The sequence below is a fragment of the Miscanthus floridulus genome, chromosome 3 (assembly GCF_019320115.1).
Source record: "Miscanthus floridulus cultivar M001 chromosome 3, ASM1932011v1, whole genome shotgun sequence".
NCBI lineage: Eukaryota > Viridiplantae > Streptophyta > Magnoliopsida > Poales > Poaceae > Miscanthus > Miscanthus floridulus.
In genome coordinates, this window is record NC_089582.1 from 140,625,143 (window position 1) to 140,643,088 (window position 17,946).

Here is a 17,946-nt window from a genome sequence, read left to right on the forward strand (position 1 = left end):
CTGTCACCCCCCATATGAACCATTTTGGGACTCAAATCCGTTCGGTGTCGGAGAGAAGTATCCGCCTTTGGGACTCAAATCCATTGCCACTCAAAGTTGGGTTAAGAACGGTATACGAGGGATTTAGAAACGATTCCTTGCACCTCAAACCTAAACTTTTATTTTGACAAAACTCTGAAAAGGTACTTGTGAATTGTGATAGTCCTTGTAGCTAAGTATCAACGAAGGCAAGGTGTCAGAACGAGCACAGCTTCTCTCTCTGAGCAGCGTTACAGGGGTCCAGGGAACGTGCCATTTTCACGTTGCTCGTTCCAACGCTCAATCTAAAAAAAAAAAAAAACATGTCATCGAACTGAGCAACAAGGATAGTTCAAGTCAGAATAGCCAGATTTGCTGCAGCTAGAAAACAGTAGTATAACATAAGCTCAAGAACAAGGAGCAATCATGCTCGACAAAGGACACCAACCCTCGAAAGTTAATCACAAAGGCCACCAGCAAAATTAGAACTAAAGTTTAAATAAGTATTTTATAAAACATTCAGCATAGCATACTATATCGTCACTTTAACTAAGCTATGCACATATACTTTCTTGGTAGCAATATGAGCTGAATGGTTAAATCAATTTAGTAGAAGAAACTTTTTTTTTAATAATTACTAATTTATTTGATTTCTGAAATACCAGACAAAAGGCATCTAAAACTGTGGGTCACATAAATAAAAGTATAAAACATGGAGATATGAATATCCAGTATATCCAACAGAATGCTGCCCAGTAGTCCTTCAATGAAATACGAAATCAACCGATCAATTCCATCAAATGACCCAATGTCAAGGACTTTGCTCTGATGATAGAAATATGCTTTGGCTTACTCAAACGTGGCTAAGGTAATATATAAGATAATATATTTTCAAATGCCAGAATTTCACTTCAAGCCTTTCAAAAAGGTAATAATTATTTTTAAGGTCAACACGCCCGCCCGGATGGTTAAAGTTGTTTTTGCCATAGAAGTTACCACCTCACAATCACAGAACAAACTGAAGAACAGCACCAATAGATAATAGTAACTGGAGCAAGAACGCATACCCATTCACTTGGGCAGAGTGATCTGTAGTACTTAGCAAACTTTTCACACTCAGGAGCACCCTCCCCTTTAGCAGCTACACACCTGTTATAAAATTAGAATCAGTTACAACCAATAGCTGAAAGAACCCCAATTATTATTTTCTGAAAGTTTAGCCATACCTATGATATTCAGTATAGCGTGTGAAGCAATGTCTCGTTTGATTTGTTGTTGGGAAACGAAAATCTGCTGGAGCTGTCTCGATCTGGATATTGTAAATGTTCAATACCAACTTATAGAATGTAACTGCTCATAGCTAGTTGGTAATGTCATACCTTAATTTCTGGTTTTTCATCAGCTGCTTCCTCAGCGACCTCACTACTTTCTTCAGCAGCAGAGCTGTCCTCAGCTTCTGGCTTCTCAGAGGGTTCTTTCACCTCTGGAGTTTCACTCGTTTCTTTAACAGCAACAGTGGTCACATCAGCTGCTGGAGTTTCAGCACTTTTGTCAGGGACGACTTCAGCCGCAGTCCTGACAGCAGATTTCTCCTCAGATGGATTTTGTACTTGGACCTCTTGGGATGGCAGTGAATATTCCTGCACGTAAGGTGGTTCAACAATGGCTGTGATCAAGGCAGATGAATTTCAGAAGGAACAACTAGCAATACTGAAATACAGAGATTAGTTGGGTTAAGGAATACATATGTCAAAATCCACACCCAAAAAAAAGGCATTCATCCTCCAAGATAACAACTCTCTAGAATCAATATAGCGGGATTCCAAGACAACAATCCCCAACACATCAGCATACAAATGTTTCAACAGACACATCAGAAACGTGAAACATGCTCCAAACTAAATTTCGTACTAAACGGAAATTAACTGAACTTAGCTTCAGTATAGAAGCAGAATCCATACGGCACATCATTCACCGTGTCTACAGCAACGGATACATGCAGGCACATTAGCTTACTACTAAAAAATGCATACTCTGAGGTTCATCTTTTTTTTGAAAGGAGAATACTCTCTGCTTTTAACAAAGCAAATATTTGACACAATGCTGGGGACTCCAGCTTCCAAGACACAGCTAAAACGATACTAGGAATTACAGTTCGACAATCTCAGACCGCACAATGCTCTCCGGCTTGAAATTCAATCAGAGGTTCAGTTTCGCGTGCAAGTGGTACATAATTAAGAGTAACAGGCTAACAGCTTTAGGTGAATGCTCCTGACAGAATCATACCACTAGTCACGGCTTCACAACATATGCTTACCATGGAGCTATGATTAGAGAAATTATGCCATGGGAGCTGTAGAGCCAGTACGCCATAAATGACGCACTGTCCAACTTACAACATTTTAGTTTCAAATAAAAACTTACCCACAACAACTCGAATCCTAATCAGCTAACTACAAAACAAACATCTCGACTTTGAAACTCCGAAACTCCGATGGACAGCAACTGTGGATCCTTCCGTATCCAAGAATGAAGTACCCACCAAATATTCCACCAAAATTTCCGGGGGGAAAAAGGGCTACCACCCAAATTATACATGAATCCCAGCAGAAAACCTAACTCGAACTCATCCTACTACACACAGGTCCACGAGCAGCTCGTAGCTACGGGAGCGACAGGACATATCTCACGAGACGAGAGTGCAAGTTGGAGAATGAGAAGAGGATACGGCTTCCCTACCTTGGCGAGCGACGGAGCATTGCCTTCCGTAGCCATGGCGGCGCCCTGTGAAAGCTTCTGGAAGCCCGGCGGCTGGTGGGAGGGGAGCTGGTCGGATGGTGGGAAGAAGAAACGACGCGAGTGTTGGGTGGGCGTCCTCGAGAATGTGTAGAGAGGACACGTGCTAACTGAAGTCTAGAAGAGGATACTGTACATTTTTTTTCGGAGCAAAGTCTAGAAGAGGATACATGGTGCGCGACACAGTGATTTCGGCTGGGCTTAAAAAATGGAGGACCAATCCACTCCAGTGGCCATCGGGGTCTGAGTGTTGTGTACTCCCTCCTCCAATTATAGGACAGTATCATAGTTTAGTAAATTATTTTAAAGTCATAAATATAAAAAGTATTCACTATAAATTTAGTTAAATATGAACTATTTTTAATGGCACGTAGCTTATAGTTGTATTCTTTTCTGAATGAAGGGAGTATCTTGTTTGAGTCGCTTTTTGCTTAATTAATGCAAAGAAACTAGTGTCGGGATGTCTAGACGTGGTGTCCATATGGACGTCAAAGTCTAATGTCCGTCCGTTTTCAATAATGATACCTACACGACACCTATGGATGCACCTTTGTGCTCTACGCTTGATGTCTACCTATGATGCAGCTTCGTGCTTCGCTTCGCCGCGCCTACTGTCCGTCCGTGGATGTAACTTCGTGCTCCGCGTCTGTTGACACGCCTATGGATATAGCTTTGTGCTCCACGCCTGCTGCCGCTTCGCTTCGCTTCCCGCGCACACGCGGGGATCGCTGCGCCTGAGGGCACCACCTTCGCCTGCGCCCCTTGCCGCGCCTGCTCATGAAAAACTTGCAACATAAAATATTTGATGTATAAATACGTCCAAAATAGATAAAACATTGTGAAAGGTCCTAATATGGCTAGAGGGGGTGAATAGCCTATTTAAAAATCTACAAATCAACTAGAGCAATTTGATTAGTATGACAAATAGCGTAATGCAAACTTGCTCTAGCTCTACAAGGGTTGCAAACCACCTATCCAACAATTCTAGTTGCAATAATTACTTAGGCACCCAAACTTGCTATGTAACTACTCATTAAGAACTCTCAATCTTGCTACTCTAAAGAGCTCAACTAGATGAATATAAATAATAAAGCAAGCTCTCAATTCTAATTACACTAAAAAGTTTGTATCAACTAGTTTGCAAGAATGTAAATAAGTGAGTAGGGTGATTATACCGCCGTATAGGGGATGAACCAATCACAAGATGAAGATTAAGCCAATCACCGGGAGAATGCAAATGACAAGAGACAACCGATTTTTCTCCCGAGGTGTGTCGACCAACACTCGGTGGTTCGGCGGCTAAGAGGTGTTTCACAAACCTCGTCCACACGATTGGACACCGCAAGAACCTACCCACAAGTGAGATAACTCAATGACACAAGCAATTTACTAGAGTTACCTTCCGGCACTCTACCGGGGAAGGTACAACTCCCCTCACAATCACCAAAGGCGACCACAAACAATCACCAACTCGTGCCGATCCTCCACCGCTACACCGAGCCATCTAGGTGGTGGCAACCACCAAGAGTAACAAGCGAAATCCGCAGCGCAACACGAATACCAAGTGCCTCTAGATGCAATCACTCAAGCAATGCACTTGGATTCTCTCCAAATCTCACAAAGATGATGGATCAATGATGGAGATGAGTGGGAGTGCTTTGGCTAAGCTCACAAGGTTGCTATATCAATAAAAATGTGCAAGAGAGTGAGCTTGAGCGGCCATAGGGCTTAAATAGAAGCCCCTACAAAATAGAGCCGTTGGACTCCTCACTGAACTGAACACGGGCCAACCGGACGCTCTGGTCATATTGACCGGACGCTGGACCTCAACGTCCGGTCATGCGATGTGCGCCACGTGTCTTTGGCTTCAAACACCGATCGCCCGATTTCAATGGTCAAGTAATGACCGAACGCGTCAGTTAGAAAGTGACCGGACGCTGGATCTCAGCGTCCGGTCGTTTCCAATAAGGTTCCAAACGCGACATTTCACGACCGGACACGTCCGGTCATGCCTGACCGGACTCACCCAGCGTCCGGTCACACAACGTCTCCTCTGTGCGTCTCACGTCAGCGTACATTAGCACTGACCGAACGCACCCTGCCAGTGTCCGGTCACAAAGTGACCCAGCGTCCGATCATAAGACCGAAACACGCACCCTCTGCTGCCACTGACCGGACGCACCGGTCCAACTGAGACCAGCGTCCAATCACTTGCAGTGACCTCCAACTTTTCTGTCTAGGGCGCCGGTGGCACCGTCGGATTGTCCGCACTCTACGGACGGACACTCCACCGGTGGAGTTTCTTACCCTTGCACCTAAACTTCACCACCCCTGATCAAATGTGCCAACCACCAAGTGTATCACCTTGTACACATGTGTTAGCGTATTTTCACAAACATTTTCAAAGATGTTAGCACTCCACTAGATCCTAAATGCATATGCAATGAGTTAGAGCATCTAGTGGCACTTTGATAACCGTATTTCAATACTAGTTTCACCCCTCTTAATAGTACAGTTATCTAACCTAAATGTGATCACACTCGCTAAGTGTCTTTATCACCGAAACAAAATGGCTCCTACTATTTATACCTTTGCCTTGAGCCTTTTGTTTTTCTCTTTCTTCTTTTCCAAGTTCAAGCATTTGATCATCACCATGCCATCATCATCGTCATGATCTTCTCCATTGCTTCATCACTTGGAGTAGTGCTACCTATCTCATAATCACTTTGATAAACTAGGTTAGCACTTAGGGTTTCATCAATTAACCAAAACCAAACTAGAGCTTTCACATTGACAACGTATGTTTGCAACATATGTGTATGGGCACTGCAACATATGCAACATCAAGATAAAAATACTTGCAACATACGTTTAAAAACAACTGAAACATTTGGAACATACACCGGCAATATACATGTACAGCAAGTGCAGTAGCTGAAACATTTAAAACATACACTTGCAACATACGTGTATAGTCATTGCAATATATGCAACATCAAGTCTACTTTTGCAACAGCTAGATAAAACATACGTTTGCAACATGTGGTCATCTACTTGCTGCCCCCCAATGGACGCTCGTTGACGCAGAGCTTGATGCCAGCACGGAGCTCGATGCACGGCGCGGAGGTCGAACCTTGGGTGGGTGCAGCGTGAGCTGTAGCTGAGGTCGATGCACGACGCGCGACGCGAGGCACGAGACAGGGGTGGGGGGCACGAGGCACGAGGCCACGGGCGTGTGAGGCACGAGGCGTAGGGCGCATGAGCCATTGAGGTGCGGGGGCAGGTGGGTCCATCCCGTCCAGACTTTCGATAGAGAGAATTACCATAATTAATTTGGTACTCACTCCATTTCAAAGTCGTACAATATTATAATTTGGATTCATCAAACTTAAAAAAGTCTGGCTAAGGACCGAACCCTCGGTAAAGAGCATTACCATAATTAATTTGGTACTCCGTCCGTTTGGAAGTCATAGGGATTACTTGGAAAAGTCTGGCTAACCATTTGGGTTTATTTAAAGTTTGGCTACCAAGAGTGCAAGACAGACTTATTAGAAACAATGTTAACACGTCACCGCCGCGAGTGGCTACGCGGGTTTATTTCCTGTTACAAAATACAAGTGACCGCGCGAAGTATTAGCACGCATCAGAGTAGCGATGCATGCATCCTTGATGCATTGCAAGGAATGACGGAGGAGCACCTCAAGCCCAGCGCAACACGATCGAATACATGATGGTGAAGGAGAACAGCTAGCGCGAAGACATGACCCCCTCTGAAAACCTATGACGACGACGGTGACGAACCAACAGGGCACTGTCAAGTCTGTCATGCGCGCGCGACGGTGTCCTTGGCGCCGCCGTTGTTGTCCATCCAGATGACGCAGCGGAGGCACCTCCCCTGCTGGAGCAGGTCGAAGGCGCGGTTTATGTCGTGGAAGCCCACCTGGTGGGTGATGAACTCGTCCAGCTCCAGCTCCTGACGCAGAGGAAAAACCAGGACAGAATGATCGAATCAGTTTTACTCGGTCGGGAAGCGCACGAGGACTCGAGAGGAGTCTCAGGATTCAGGAGGAGACTTTTCCCTGCGTGTCTCTGAAAAAATTCAGTGGTCTTCAACGTCATTACTCTAACTTTTTCGTGTTCTTCATGCCACTTTCGTCAGTTTGGACTTTAACACCGTCAAACTGCAGGTGTGAAAAGACGAAAATGCCCTTAAGTTCAAATATGTTATTAAATTTTTTTAGCATCTTAGCGTCTTCAAATGAAAAAACTCAAAACTAGAAAGTTGTAGATCTCGTCGAGATCTATAATTTTCATATAATTTTTTTTTCATTTAATTCCACAAAAAAAATAATATGATTTTTCTAAGATATATTAATCATATCAAATCATATTTTTTTGGCGGAATTAAATAAAAATAATTTTATATGAAAATTATAGATCTCGACGAGATCTACAACTTTCTAGTTTTGAGTTTTTTCATTTGAAGTCGTTAAGATGCTAAAAAAATTTAATAACATATTTGAACTTAAGGGCATTTTCGTCTTTTCACACCTGCAGTTTGACGGCGTTAGAGTCCAAACTGACGGAAGTGGCATGGAGGACACAAAAAAGTTGAAGTAGTGGCGCTGAAGACCGCTAAATTTTTTTAAGGACACACAGGGGATTACGATCTTTTATAATGGCAGGAAAAGTCTCATTCAGGGATCAGGCACGGTGCAGCCGTGCAGGTGGTCGATATGATCACCTTGTCCAGGTACTTGTGCGCCAGCACGGGGATGTCGTCCTTGGGCTTGATCCCGCCGAGGAGCGCGCCGGTGACGGACCGCCCCCGCATGATGTCCGACGACCATATGCTGACGGGCGCCGCGCCGGCGTCGGTGCCCAGGATGACCGTCTTCCCCCAGCCCTGCACAGTACCGTCATTGGGGTTAGCTGGTCACTAGTCAGTACTCGGCATCGTATCGCAATCGCAACCGATCCCGCGGCCACCTGCCAGACGACTTACGGGTACCGTACCTTCCGAGAGCTTTTGAAGGCTTCCGCCATGAGTGAAGTGGAGCCGACGCACTCGAAGCAGTAATCGGCGCCGCCGCCGGTCATCTCCGTGATCACCTGGGTTGGAGATCGTCAGATGGCTCGGTAAGGCACGACAAGGCAACCAAACCTAGGAGTACGACCTCAACGAATGGGCGGAAAATGACATGACATGATTGTCCGTCGCTAAGATAGTTTCGTTGGTACAGAACTACAGATACAGACCTCGCTGACAGTCTTCTTCCCCCCGGTCTCATTTGGATTCACGAAGTCGGTGATCCCCAGCCTCTTTGCTGCAATTAAAGGAATCGACAAAACAAACAACAGTTCGATGCAACAAAATCACGTTGGTTCTCGGAAGATCTGGAGATGCAAGAGTCGTTGTTAAAGTGAAGTACCGATATCCAGTTTGTCAGGATTCAGATCCACCCCAATGATTCTCTTGGCACCACGCATCTTGGCCCCTTGCGCTACCTGCATTCAGTGATTCAGTTCAGGAGTCGCCGTCACGATGATGTCCTGTTACTATCAAGAACAGGAAGGCTTTATGTGTGATAAGACATAAGAGGAGCATTGGCGTGTGTAGTCTTTGCAATTCAATAATGATCAGCAAGAAAAGGTAGTGATATCGTCGTAGTATCAGGGTTTGGTGTCATTACTGCTAAGCCAACGGTGCCGAGTCCGAAGACAGCAACAGTTGAACCGGCCTCCACTGCCGCAACCTTCCAAGCTGCACCAACACCTGCACGCGGCATCAGCGTCAGCGTCAGCGTGGTGGATCTACTCCAACTCCGATGTCCAGTGTCCAGTGCTGTCGCGAGCTAGTAGCACCGTACCCGTGGCGACGCCGCAGCTGAGCAGGCACGCCTTCTCCGGCGGCAGCGCGGGGGCGGAGCCGACGGCGAGCTTTACGACGTGCCCGACGTCCACCACCGTGTACTCGGCGAAGCTGGAGACGCACAGGAAGGTGTGGACGGGCTCGCCCGTGGCGGCGAGCGAGAAGCGCGTGGTGCCGTCCCGCGGCATGAGGCCCGGGCGGTACGTCAGCACGGAGCAGATGTTGCTGCGGGCGGACCGGCAGTCGTCGCACTCGCCGCACTGCGGCAGGAACACCGGCACCACCGTGTCCCCCACGGCCACCTCCTGCACATGCTCCCCCACGCTCTCCACCACTCTGGACACGACAGTGGACACGAATCATGAATCAACACACCGCAAATGCCATGCCAATCGAATTGTGGCTGTCTGGATGTAAAGCCTACCCTACTGCTTCGTGCCCCAGGATGGACGGATACATGGCCGGGAAATCCTGCAAAAAGGAACAAAAACAGTGTGCGTGACATACAAAACTGCAAAACTTTGTCCCTGGATCTCGATCCAACCCTACAGGTTGATTTCAGTACAACTGTGCACATATGGAAGTCCAGGACAGAATCTGATGCTTCTTAATTACTCAAACATGACAAAGTTTAATACTTCAAGGTTCAGATCATTCGACATTGGCATAGATGATACTGAACCTTAAAAGTTGATTTTCTTTTATCCTTTTTCCCCCCTCCAAAGAGCCGAGCGAAGCACAGAGCTACTACTACTCGGCTCCTAGCTAGCGCAAGATCAACATACGCGAATGCATCCGTACCTTCATGCGCCAGAAGGTGACGTCCGTGTGGCAGAGGGAGGTGCAGATGATCCTCACGCGGACCTCATGTGCCCGCGGCGGCGCCACCTCCACCTCCTCCATCTCCAGAGGCTGCCCCGGCGCCTTGCTCACCGCCGCTGCGCAACGATCACAGTTCAAAGGGCGCTGTCCATACAACTACAAGCAAGGAAGCAGGAGAGACGGAAGCGCGGGAAGGCAGGTGCACACGTACCTCTGCATCTGATGGGCTTCGCGACGCTCTGCTCCATCGCCGCGGCCTCCCGGTCAGACGAAGCCACAGCTCTCGGTCGCTCGCTCGCTCGAGGTGCGAGAGCGATGCGATGATGTCTTGTGACTGCTTCTTGTGAAGCTGTGGCAAACAGCAGGCGTGTCAAGTGGGGGTAAAGCAAAACGTATTTTTTACTCTTCTTCTCTAGTAAATGAAGGACGAAATTGGTTAGGTAGGGCCCAGTTTAGTTTCCCAAAAATTTTATAAAATTTTTCACATTCCCCGTCACATCGAATCTTTGGACACATGCATGAAGCATTAAATATAAATAAAAAATAAAACTAATTACACAGTTTAGACGAAATCTCCGAGACGAATCTTTTAAGCCTAATTAGACTATGATTGGACACTAATTGCCAAATAACAACGAAAACGCTACAATGGTCATTTTGCAAAATTTTTTGCATCTAAACAAGGCCTAGGTTTTGTCTGCTCAGCTAGGTTCAGAAATCTGGTGGCTCAACAGTAGCTGCGGGCTGCTACGGCGTCGAGCCCTCACCGGCCTGCCGACGATAGGTCACCGAGCTGTCATACATAACCGCCAAAGAAAGAGGGCACCGTGGAAACAGAAGATTGTCAAAGTTAGAGCATCTCCAACAGTTTTTCTAATAATTCTCTTCATTCTCGTAAGCCTGTCATATTGGAAGAGACAGTGCAGTTTCATTGCTCTATCAGCTCCCCAATAACGTTTCTTTTTTTTGGGGGGTGGGTGGGGGGTGGGGGGGGGGGGGGGCAAAAAAAAACACTACACCTTCCCTTAAATAAAGGGGTACTTGCATCTCCCCCAATAAAGTGGGACCCACCCCTATCAATTGTCGGGGCCTCTCTCACGCATGTCCGCCGCGCTAGTGTCAATCGCCGACGAGGAGGCGCCGGAGCCTTTGCCGCAGCCGCCCGCGTCCGCGTCGCTTGCCACCCGAGCTGTTGCATCTCCCGCCCCCATGCCGCACTAGAGCCTGGAGCTGCCACGTCGTCATCTCCATGCCGCTCGCTGCACTGCCGCATCCCTCACTCCCTCACCGCATTGCCACATCCCTCAGCCACGCCGGGCTAGCACGCCGCCCGCCCGCCCACCAAGAAGCGGCTCCCGAGAGCGATGCGAAGGAAGGAACTGGGAGCTTCGATCTCGATCCACCGGAGAAAGAAAAACAAATAAAGGAAAGAGAGAAAAAAAGAAAATGAATTGGCAAACTTACATATGGGCTCCACGGGTCAGATCAAGTATTGGGGATGAGGCATTGGTGATCTGCTACCACATCTCCACTAATAATTAGAAAAATTGTATTGGGTAGCCCCACTAGCATTATATTGTGGGAGTTATAATGGGGATCTGATGGAGGTGCTCTTAGGGCCAAAAACGTAGGAATGCAATTGGTTGAGTGGCACGACATAGTAGCGAGCATTTTTTTCCTCTTATGAGATTGAAGAAGCTTCTAGCGATTTGGCCGGTAATGAAGCAATCAATAGCTAAAGTTTAATTTTGGTTGGGCAAGTTTTAAAACCCAACCAAGCAGGTCATATATCCAGACTCCAGAGTGGTAGGCATCAGATCTGGCGGTGGAGGATATGGATCTGACTCGTCGCCGGTATTCTGGCCACCAGCCATCTCGTAGAAGCAGTGCAAAGTTTGGAAAAGAATTTCAAGCAACTACAAACACCCATGTAAGTCAAGAAGTTGAGTTTAGATGGGCAGGTTCTACCGCAAGCGATTTAGCCATACTTCTTTCAAAATTTATGCTGTCATCACTTTTTTTTTACTTTTGTATAAGAATCATTTTTCTTATATATTTTTTACCTTGCAGGAAGAGATAAGTGACAAACAGTAATAGGCCAGCCCCCACATGTGCAAGGCACTTGCTATTCCTGCTATTCCTTTCTTTTGCTTGTGTTTTAGTCCTTGTTTTTACTCCAAATGCTTTATGGGTTTTAATTTTGCAAATTTATATATATGTTCTTTCAACATTTTTTTTAAACTTGGTTCAACAATATGTAAAGCCATAATTCAACATTTCAACACAACATTATGCGTGGAAATGTTCATTTTAAAACCTATTTCGTCGCCACTTAGTGCTTGTTTAGTTCCCAAAAACTTTCCAAAAAAATGCTACAGTAGCCATCACATCGATCTTGCGATACGTGCATCGAGCATTAAATGTAGACAAAAAAAACTAATTGCACAGTTTTGTTGAAAATTGCGAGACGAACGTTTTGAGCCTAATTAGTCCATGATTGAACAATAATTGCCAAATAAAAATGAAAATGCTACAGTAACCAAATTCCCAAAATTCCCGAACTAAACACAACCTTACATAGATACATAGAGTAGTAAATTGGAGTCACGACAACAAGTTCATTGTTCATAGAGCATGCATAACATGTGCTGGCTTCCATGACAGCGTAATCAACGCAAGGACGGACACGCGCATGGGACCTAATTTTTTATTATTTGACCTTTTTTAAGAAAATTTAGGTTTGGTCTATTAGGAGACTTAAACTCAATTTTAGATCCTGGGGTTTGGTATAATGAGTCCTGGCGCCGAGGTAACACGTCTCGGCGCCACAGATCTTGACGCCGAGATGTTTGACCATGTACTACAGGGAATCCTAGCTGGCGTTGACGTAGGCGAGCTCGGTGCCAGAATACATGGAGATCTCGACGCCACCCGCCGACCTGTTGGCTGCGGAAGACACGGCCGCGAGGCGGACTGCGGCGTGCGGCCGCTGCATGCGCCCCCTCTCTCGGGACGCGTGGCTGGGTTCGCAGGTAAGCTGTCCTCGCATTGTGAGTCTGTGACGGGCTGGCTTTCAGTTGTTCGGCGCCGCGCCGCGAGGCTGAGCGCGACGTGACGTGACGGAGCGGCGCGCGTTGTGGGTAATCTTTCGGCGCGGAGCACCACGTCCTGTACGACAAACTTGAATTTAGGTACCCATGCAATGGCACAAGTGGTGTTTCCACACTGATGCCTGCCCTCGTACCCCGCTGGCCCGCTGAGTGCACAAGGAAATTGCAATTGCAATTTTGCTTGCAAGCAGTAATGAGCCACGGTTCTTTTTCTAAAAGGTCACGTCGCGTGGGGCGGTGGGTCCTCCTCCCCAACGCGAGGTGAGTGCATTGCAGTGCGCGTAGTGCAGTGTTTACCGGGCTCCCGTCTCCGAGACGAGGCCTGCAGCGCACTGCGCGTCGTGGGCCTGGTTCTCACATGTCCCGTCAGATCCCGTCCGCAAAGCGTGAAAAGAAAGGAGGCGCCTTAGCGCAATTTAATCGACAGCAGCAGCAGGCGCCTCGAAAGCCCCTTGACTACTGCATCTACTCAGCATGTTAGGTTGGCGAGTTCGTATCGTTGCTGGTTTATGAAGAAGTACTGCTGGCTGGTTTGTGTGAGAGAAAAATACTGTTCCGACTGGAAATTTACGATCGTTTACGACAAACCACGGCCAAACGAACAGGCTGACTGCATCTACTCTACTGCATGATTTGACAACAGGGCTAGGTGTACATGATGCTACTGCTCAACAGCTGCTGAAAATGAAATGACCGATGCTGCAAAGGTGAAGGTGAAGTGAAGGGAGACTACTGTAGTGTGGTGTGTAGGAGCAGGCGTTGCCGATCAGACAGAGCAGCTACTACTACTACAGATAGTGAGTGATGAAGCAATGCTACTGCACATACAGATACAGTACCGTGCGAACCAATAATCGATCTGTTTACTCCGATCAGCCACACCCACACCACAGGACAGGATCGTGTCTGCCATCAAGAGGGACGCACGATCGATGACCAGCGAGTACTGCTCCGTTCAGTGTGGAAGGCATTACTGTCACCCCCCATATGAACCATTTTGGGACTCAAATCCGTTCAGTTTAGTCCGGTGTCGGAGAGAAGTATCCGCCTTTGGGACTCAAATCCATTGCCACTCAAAGTTGGGTTAAGAACGGTATACGAGGGATTTAGAAACGATTCCTTGCACCTCAAACCTAAACTTTTATTTTGACAAAACTCTGAAAAGGTACTTGTGAATTGTGATAGTCCTTGTAGCTAAGTATCAACGAAGGCAATGTGTCAGAACGAGCACAGCTTCTCTCTCTGAGCAGCATTACAGGGGTCCAGGGAACGTGCCATTTTCACGTTGCTCGTTCCAACGCTCAATCTACAAAAAAAAAAAAAAAAAAAACCATGTCATCGAACTGAGCAACAAGGATAGTTCAAGTCAGAATAGCTAGTTGGTAATGTCATACCTTAATTTCTGGTTTTTCATCAGCTGCTTCCTCAGCGACCTCGCTACTTTCTTCAGCAGCAGAGCTGTCCTCAGCTTCTGGCTTCTCAGAGGGTTCTTTCACCTCTGGAGTTTCACTCGTTTCTTTAACAGCAACAGTGGTCACATCAGCTGCTGGAGTTTCAGCACTTTTGTCAGGGACGACTTCAGCCGCAGTCCTGACAGCAGATTTCTCCTCAGATGGATTTTGTACTTGGACCTCTTGGGATGACAGTGAATATTCCTGCACGTAAGGTGGTTCAACAATGGCTGTGATCAAGGCAGATGAATTTCAGAAGGAACAACTAGCAATACTGAAATACAGAGATTAGTTGGGTTAAGGAATACATATGTCAAAATCCACACCCAAAAAAAAGGCATTCATCCTTCAAGATAACAACTCTCTAGAATCAATATAGCGGGATTCCAAGACAACAATCCCCAACACATCAGCATACAAATGTTTCAACAGACACATCAGAAACGTGAAACATGCTCCAAACTAAATTTCGTACTAAACGGAAATTAACTGAACTTAGCTTCAGTATAGAAGCAGAATCCATACCGCACATCATTCACCGTGTCTACAGCAACGGATTCATGCAGGCACATTAGCTTACTACTAAAAAATGCATACTCTGAGGTTCATCTTTTTTTTGAAAGGAGAATACTCTCTGCTTTCAACAAAGCAAATATTTGACACAATGCTGGGGACTCCAGCTTCCAAGACACAGCTAAAACGATACTAGGAATTACAGTTCGACAATCTCAGACCGCACAATGCTCTCCGGCTTGAAATTCAATCAGAGGTTCAGTTTCGCGTGCAAGTGGTACATAATTAAGAGTAACAGCTTTAGGTGAATGCTCCTGACAGAATCATACCACTAGTCACGGCTTCACAACATATGCTTACCATAGAGCTATGATTAGAGAAATTATGCCATGGGAGCTGTAGAGCCAGTACGCCATAAATGACGCACTGTTCAACTTACAACATTTTAGTTTCAAATAAAAACTTACCCACAACAACTCGAATCCTAATCAGCTAACTACAAAATCAACATCTCAACTTTGAAACTCCGATGGACAGCAACTGTGGATCCTTCCGTATCCAAGAATGAAGTACCCACCAAATATTCCACCAAAATTTCCGGGGGAAAAAAGGGCTACCACCCAAATTATACATGAATCCCAGTAGAAAACCTAACTCGAACTCATCCTACTACACACAGGTCCACGAGCAGCTCGTAGCTACGGGAGCGACAGGACATATCTCACGAGACGAGAGTGAAAGTTGGAGAATGAGAAGAGGATACGGCTTCCCTACCTCGGCGAGCGACGGAGCATTGTGAAAGCCCTGTGAAAGCTTCTGGAAGCCCGGCGGCTGGTGGGATGGTGGGAAGAAGAAACGACGCGAGTGTTGGGTGGGCGTCCTCGAGAATGTGTAGAGAGGACACGTGCTAACTGAAGTCTAGAAGAGGTACTGTACATTTTTTTTCGGAGCAAAGTCTAGAAGAGGATACATGGTGCGCGACACAGTGATTTCGGCTGGGCTTAAAAAAATGGAGGACCAATACACTCCAGTGGCCATCGGGGTCTGAGTGTTGTGTACTCCCTCCTGCAATTACAGGACAGTATCATACTTTAGTAAATTATTTTAAAGTCATAAATATAAATAGTATTCACTATAAATTTAGTTAAATATGAACTATTTTTATTGGCACGTAGCTTATAGTTGTATTCTTTTCTGAATGAAGGGAGTACTTCTGTTTGAGTCGCTTTTTTGCTTAATTAATGCGAAGAGACTAGTGTCGGGACGTCTAGACGTGGTGTCCATATGGACGTCAATGTCTAATGTCCGTTCGTTTTCAATAATTATACCTACACGACACCTATGGATGCACCTTTGTGCTCTGCGCTTGATGTCTGCCTATGATGCAGCTTCGTGCTTCGCTTCGCCTTGCTTCGCGCCTACTGTCCGTCCGTGGATGCAACTTCGTGCTCCGCGTCTGTTGACACGCCTATGGATATAGCTTTGTGCTCCACGCCTGCTGCCGCTTCGCTTCGCTTCCCGCGCACATGCGGGGATCGCTGCGCCCGAGGGCACCACCTTCGCCTACGCCCTTGCCGCGCCTGCTCATGAAAAACTTGCAACATAAAACATTTGATGTATAAATACGTCCAAAACAGATAAAAATTGTGAAAGGTCCTAATATGGCTAGAGGGGGCTGAATAGCCTATTTAAAAATCTACAAATCAACAAGAGCAATTTGATTAGTATGACAAATAACGTAATGCAAACTTGCTCTAGCTCTACAAGGGTTGCAAGCCACCTATCCAACAATTCTAGTTGCAATAATTACTTAGGCACCCAAACTTGCTATGTAACTGCTCACTAAGAGCTCTCAATCTTGCTACTCTAAAGAGCTCAATTAGATGAATGTAAATAATAAAGCAAGCTCTCAATTCTAATTACACTAAAAAGCTTGTATCAACTAGTTTGCAAGAATATAAATAAGTGAGTAGGGTGATTATACCGCTGTGTAGGGGATGAATCAATCATAAGATGAAGATTAAGCCAATCACCGGGAGAATACAAATGACAAGAGACAACCGATTTTTCTCCCGAGGTGTGTCGACCAACACTTGGTGGTTCGGCGGCTAAGAGGTATTTCACAAACCTCGTCCACACGATTGGACACCGCAAGAACCTACCCACAAGTGAGATAACTCAATGACATGAGCAATTTACTAGAGTTACCTTTCGGTACTCTACCGGGGAAGGTACAACTCCCCTCACAATCACCGAAGGCGGCCACGAACAATCACCAACTCGTGCCGATCCTCCACCGCTGCACCAAGCCATCTAGGTGGTGGCAACCACCAAGAGTAACAAGCGAAATCCGCAGCGCAACACGAATACCAAGTGCATCTAGATGCAATCACTCAAGCAATGCACTTGGATTCTCTTCCAATCTCACAAAGATGATGGATCAATGATGGAGATGAGTGGAAGTGCTTTGGCTAAGCTCACAAGGTTGCTATGTCAATGAAAATATGCAAGAGAGTGAGCTTGAGCGACCATGGGGCTTAAATAGAAGCCCCTACGAAATAGAGCCATTGGGCTCCTCACTGAACTGAACACGGGCCGACCGGACGCTCCGGTCATATTGACCGGACGCTGGACCTCAGCGTCCGGTCATGCGATGTGTGCCACGTGTCTTCGGCTTCAAACACCGATCGCCCGATTTCAACGGTCAAGTAATGACCGGACGCGTCAGTTAGAAAGTGACTGGACGCTGGATCTCAGCATCCGGTCGTTTCCAGTAAGGTTCCAAACGCGACATTTTACGACCGGACGCGTCCGGTCACGCCTGACCGGACTCACCCAGCATCCGGTCACACAACGCCTCCTCTGTGCGTCTCACGTCAGCGTACATCAGCACTGACCGGACGCACCCTGCCAGCGTCCGGTCATAAAGTGACCAAGCGTCCGGTCATAAGACCGAAACGCGCACCCTCTGCTGCCACTGACCAGACGCACCGGTCCAACCGAGGCCAGCGTCCGGTCACTTGCAGTGACCTCCAACTTTTCTGTCTAGGGCGCCGGTGGCATCGTCGGACTGTCCGCACTCTACGGGCGGATACTCCACCGGTGGAGTTTCTTACCCTTGCACCTAAACTTCATCACCCTTGATCAAATGTGCCAACCACCAAGTGTATCACCTTGTACACATGTGTTAGCGTATTTTCACAAACATTTTCAAAGATGTTAGCACTCCACTAGATCATAAATGCATATGCAATGAGTTAGAGCATCTAGTGGCACTTTGATAACCGCATTTCAATACTAGTTTCACCCCTCTTAATAGTATAGCTATCTAACCTAAATGTGATCACACTCACTAAGTGTCTTG

The 17,946-nt window shown here is 46.6% G+C and overlaps 2 protein-coding genes and 1 long non-coding RNA gene across 3 annotated transcripts; all 3 read right to left on the reverse strand.

Annotated features, from left to right (window-relative positions):
• Positions 1–68: 68 nt before the first annotated feature.
• On the reverse strand, positions 69–2,885 carry LOC136547250 (cytochrome c oxidase subunit 6b-1-like). The gene is made up of 5 exons (XM_066539215.1): positions 2,758–2,885; positions 1,398–1,658; positions 1,245–1,327; positions 1,086–1,167; positions 69–323 (listed from the first exon to the last, which is right to left on the reverse strand). The coding sequence occupies exons 1-5, from the start codon at positions 2,791–2,793 to the stop codon at positions 270–272; spliced, it is 516 nt and encodes a 171-aa protein (XP_066395312.1). The 5' UTR covers positions 2,794–2,885; the 3' UTR covers positions 69–269.
• Positions 2,886–6,303: 3,418 nt separating this feature from the next.
• Positions 6,304–9,877, reverse strand: LOC136547251 (alcohol dehydrogenase-like 2). Its single transcript, XM_066539216.1, has 10 exons — positions 9,720–9,877; positions 9,488–9,624; positions 9,111–9,157; positions 8,685–9,022; positions 8,508–8,590; positions 8,247–8,322; positions 8,074–8,141; positions 7,831–7,926; positions 7,559–7,720; positions 6,304–6,787 (listed from the first exon to the last, which is right to left on the reverse strand). Exons 1-10 carry the CDS (start codon positions 9,754–9,756, stop codon positions 6,638–6,640), a joined length of 1,194 nt encoding a protein of 397 aa, XP_066395313.1. The 5' UTR covers positions 9,757–9,877; the 3' UTR covers positions 6,304–6,637.
• A 3,674-nt stretch (positions 9,878–13,551) lies between these two features.
• On the reverse strand, positions 13,552–15,452 carry LOC136547252 (uncharacterized). The gene is made up of 3 exons (XR_010781521.1): positions 15,357–15,452; positions 14,013–14,273; positions 13,552–13,924 (listed from the first exon to the last, which is right to left on the reverse strand). It is a non-coding gene; the product is annotated as an uncharacterized lncRNA (long non-coding RNA).
• Between the last annotated feature and the right edge of the window lie 2,494 nt (positions 15,453–17,946).

Excerpts from the sequence above, each read along its gene's own strand:
- LOC136547250 (XM_066539215.1), bottom strand. The coding sequence starts at position 2,793 with ATGGCTACGGAAGGCAATGCTCCGTCGCTCGCCAAG. Across the intron at positions 1,659-2,757 it reads ATGCTCCGTCGCTCGCCAAG|GAATATTCACTGCCATCCCA; the intron begins GTAGGGAAGCCG and ends CCTTACGTGCAG. Across the intron at positions 324-1,085 it reads CACTCTGCCCAAGTGAATGG|ATTGAGCGTTGGAACGAGCA; the intron begins GTATGCGTTCTT and ends TTTTTTTTTTAG.
- LOC136547251 (XM_066539216.1), bottom strand. The coding sequence starts at position 9,756 with ATGGAGCAGAGCGTCGCGAAGCCCATCAGATGCAGAG. Across the intron at positions 9,023-9,110 it reads CTGGGGCACGAAGCAGTAGG|AGTGGTGGAGAGCGTGGGGG; the intron begins GTAGGCTTTACA and ends TGTCGTGTCCAG. Across the intron at positions 8,142-8,246 it reads TCCTGACAAACTGGATATCG|CAAAGAGGCTGGGGATCACC; the intron begins GTACTTCACTTT and ends CTTTAATTGCAG.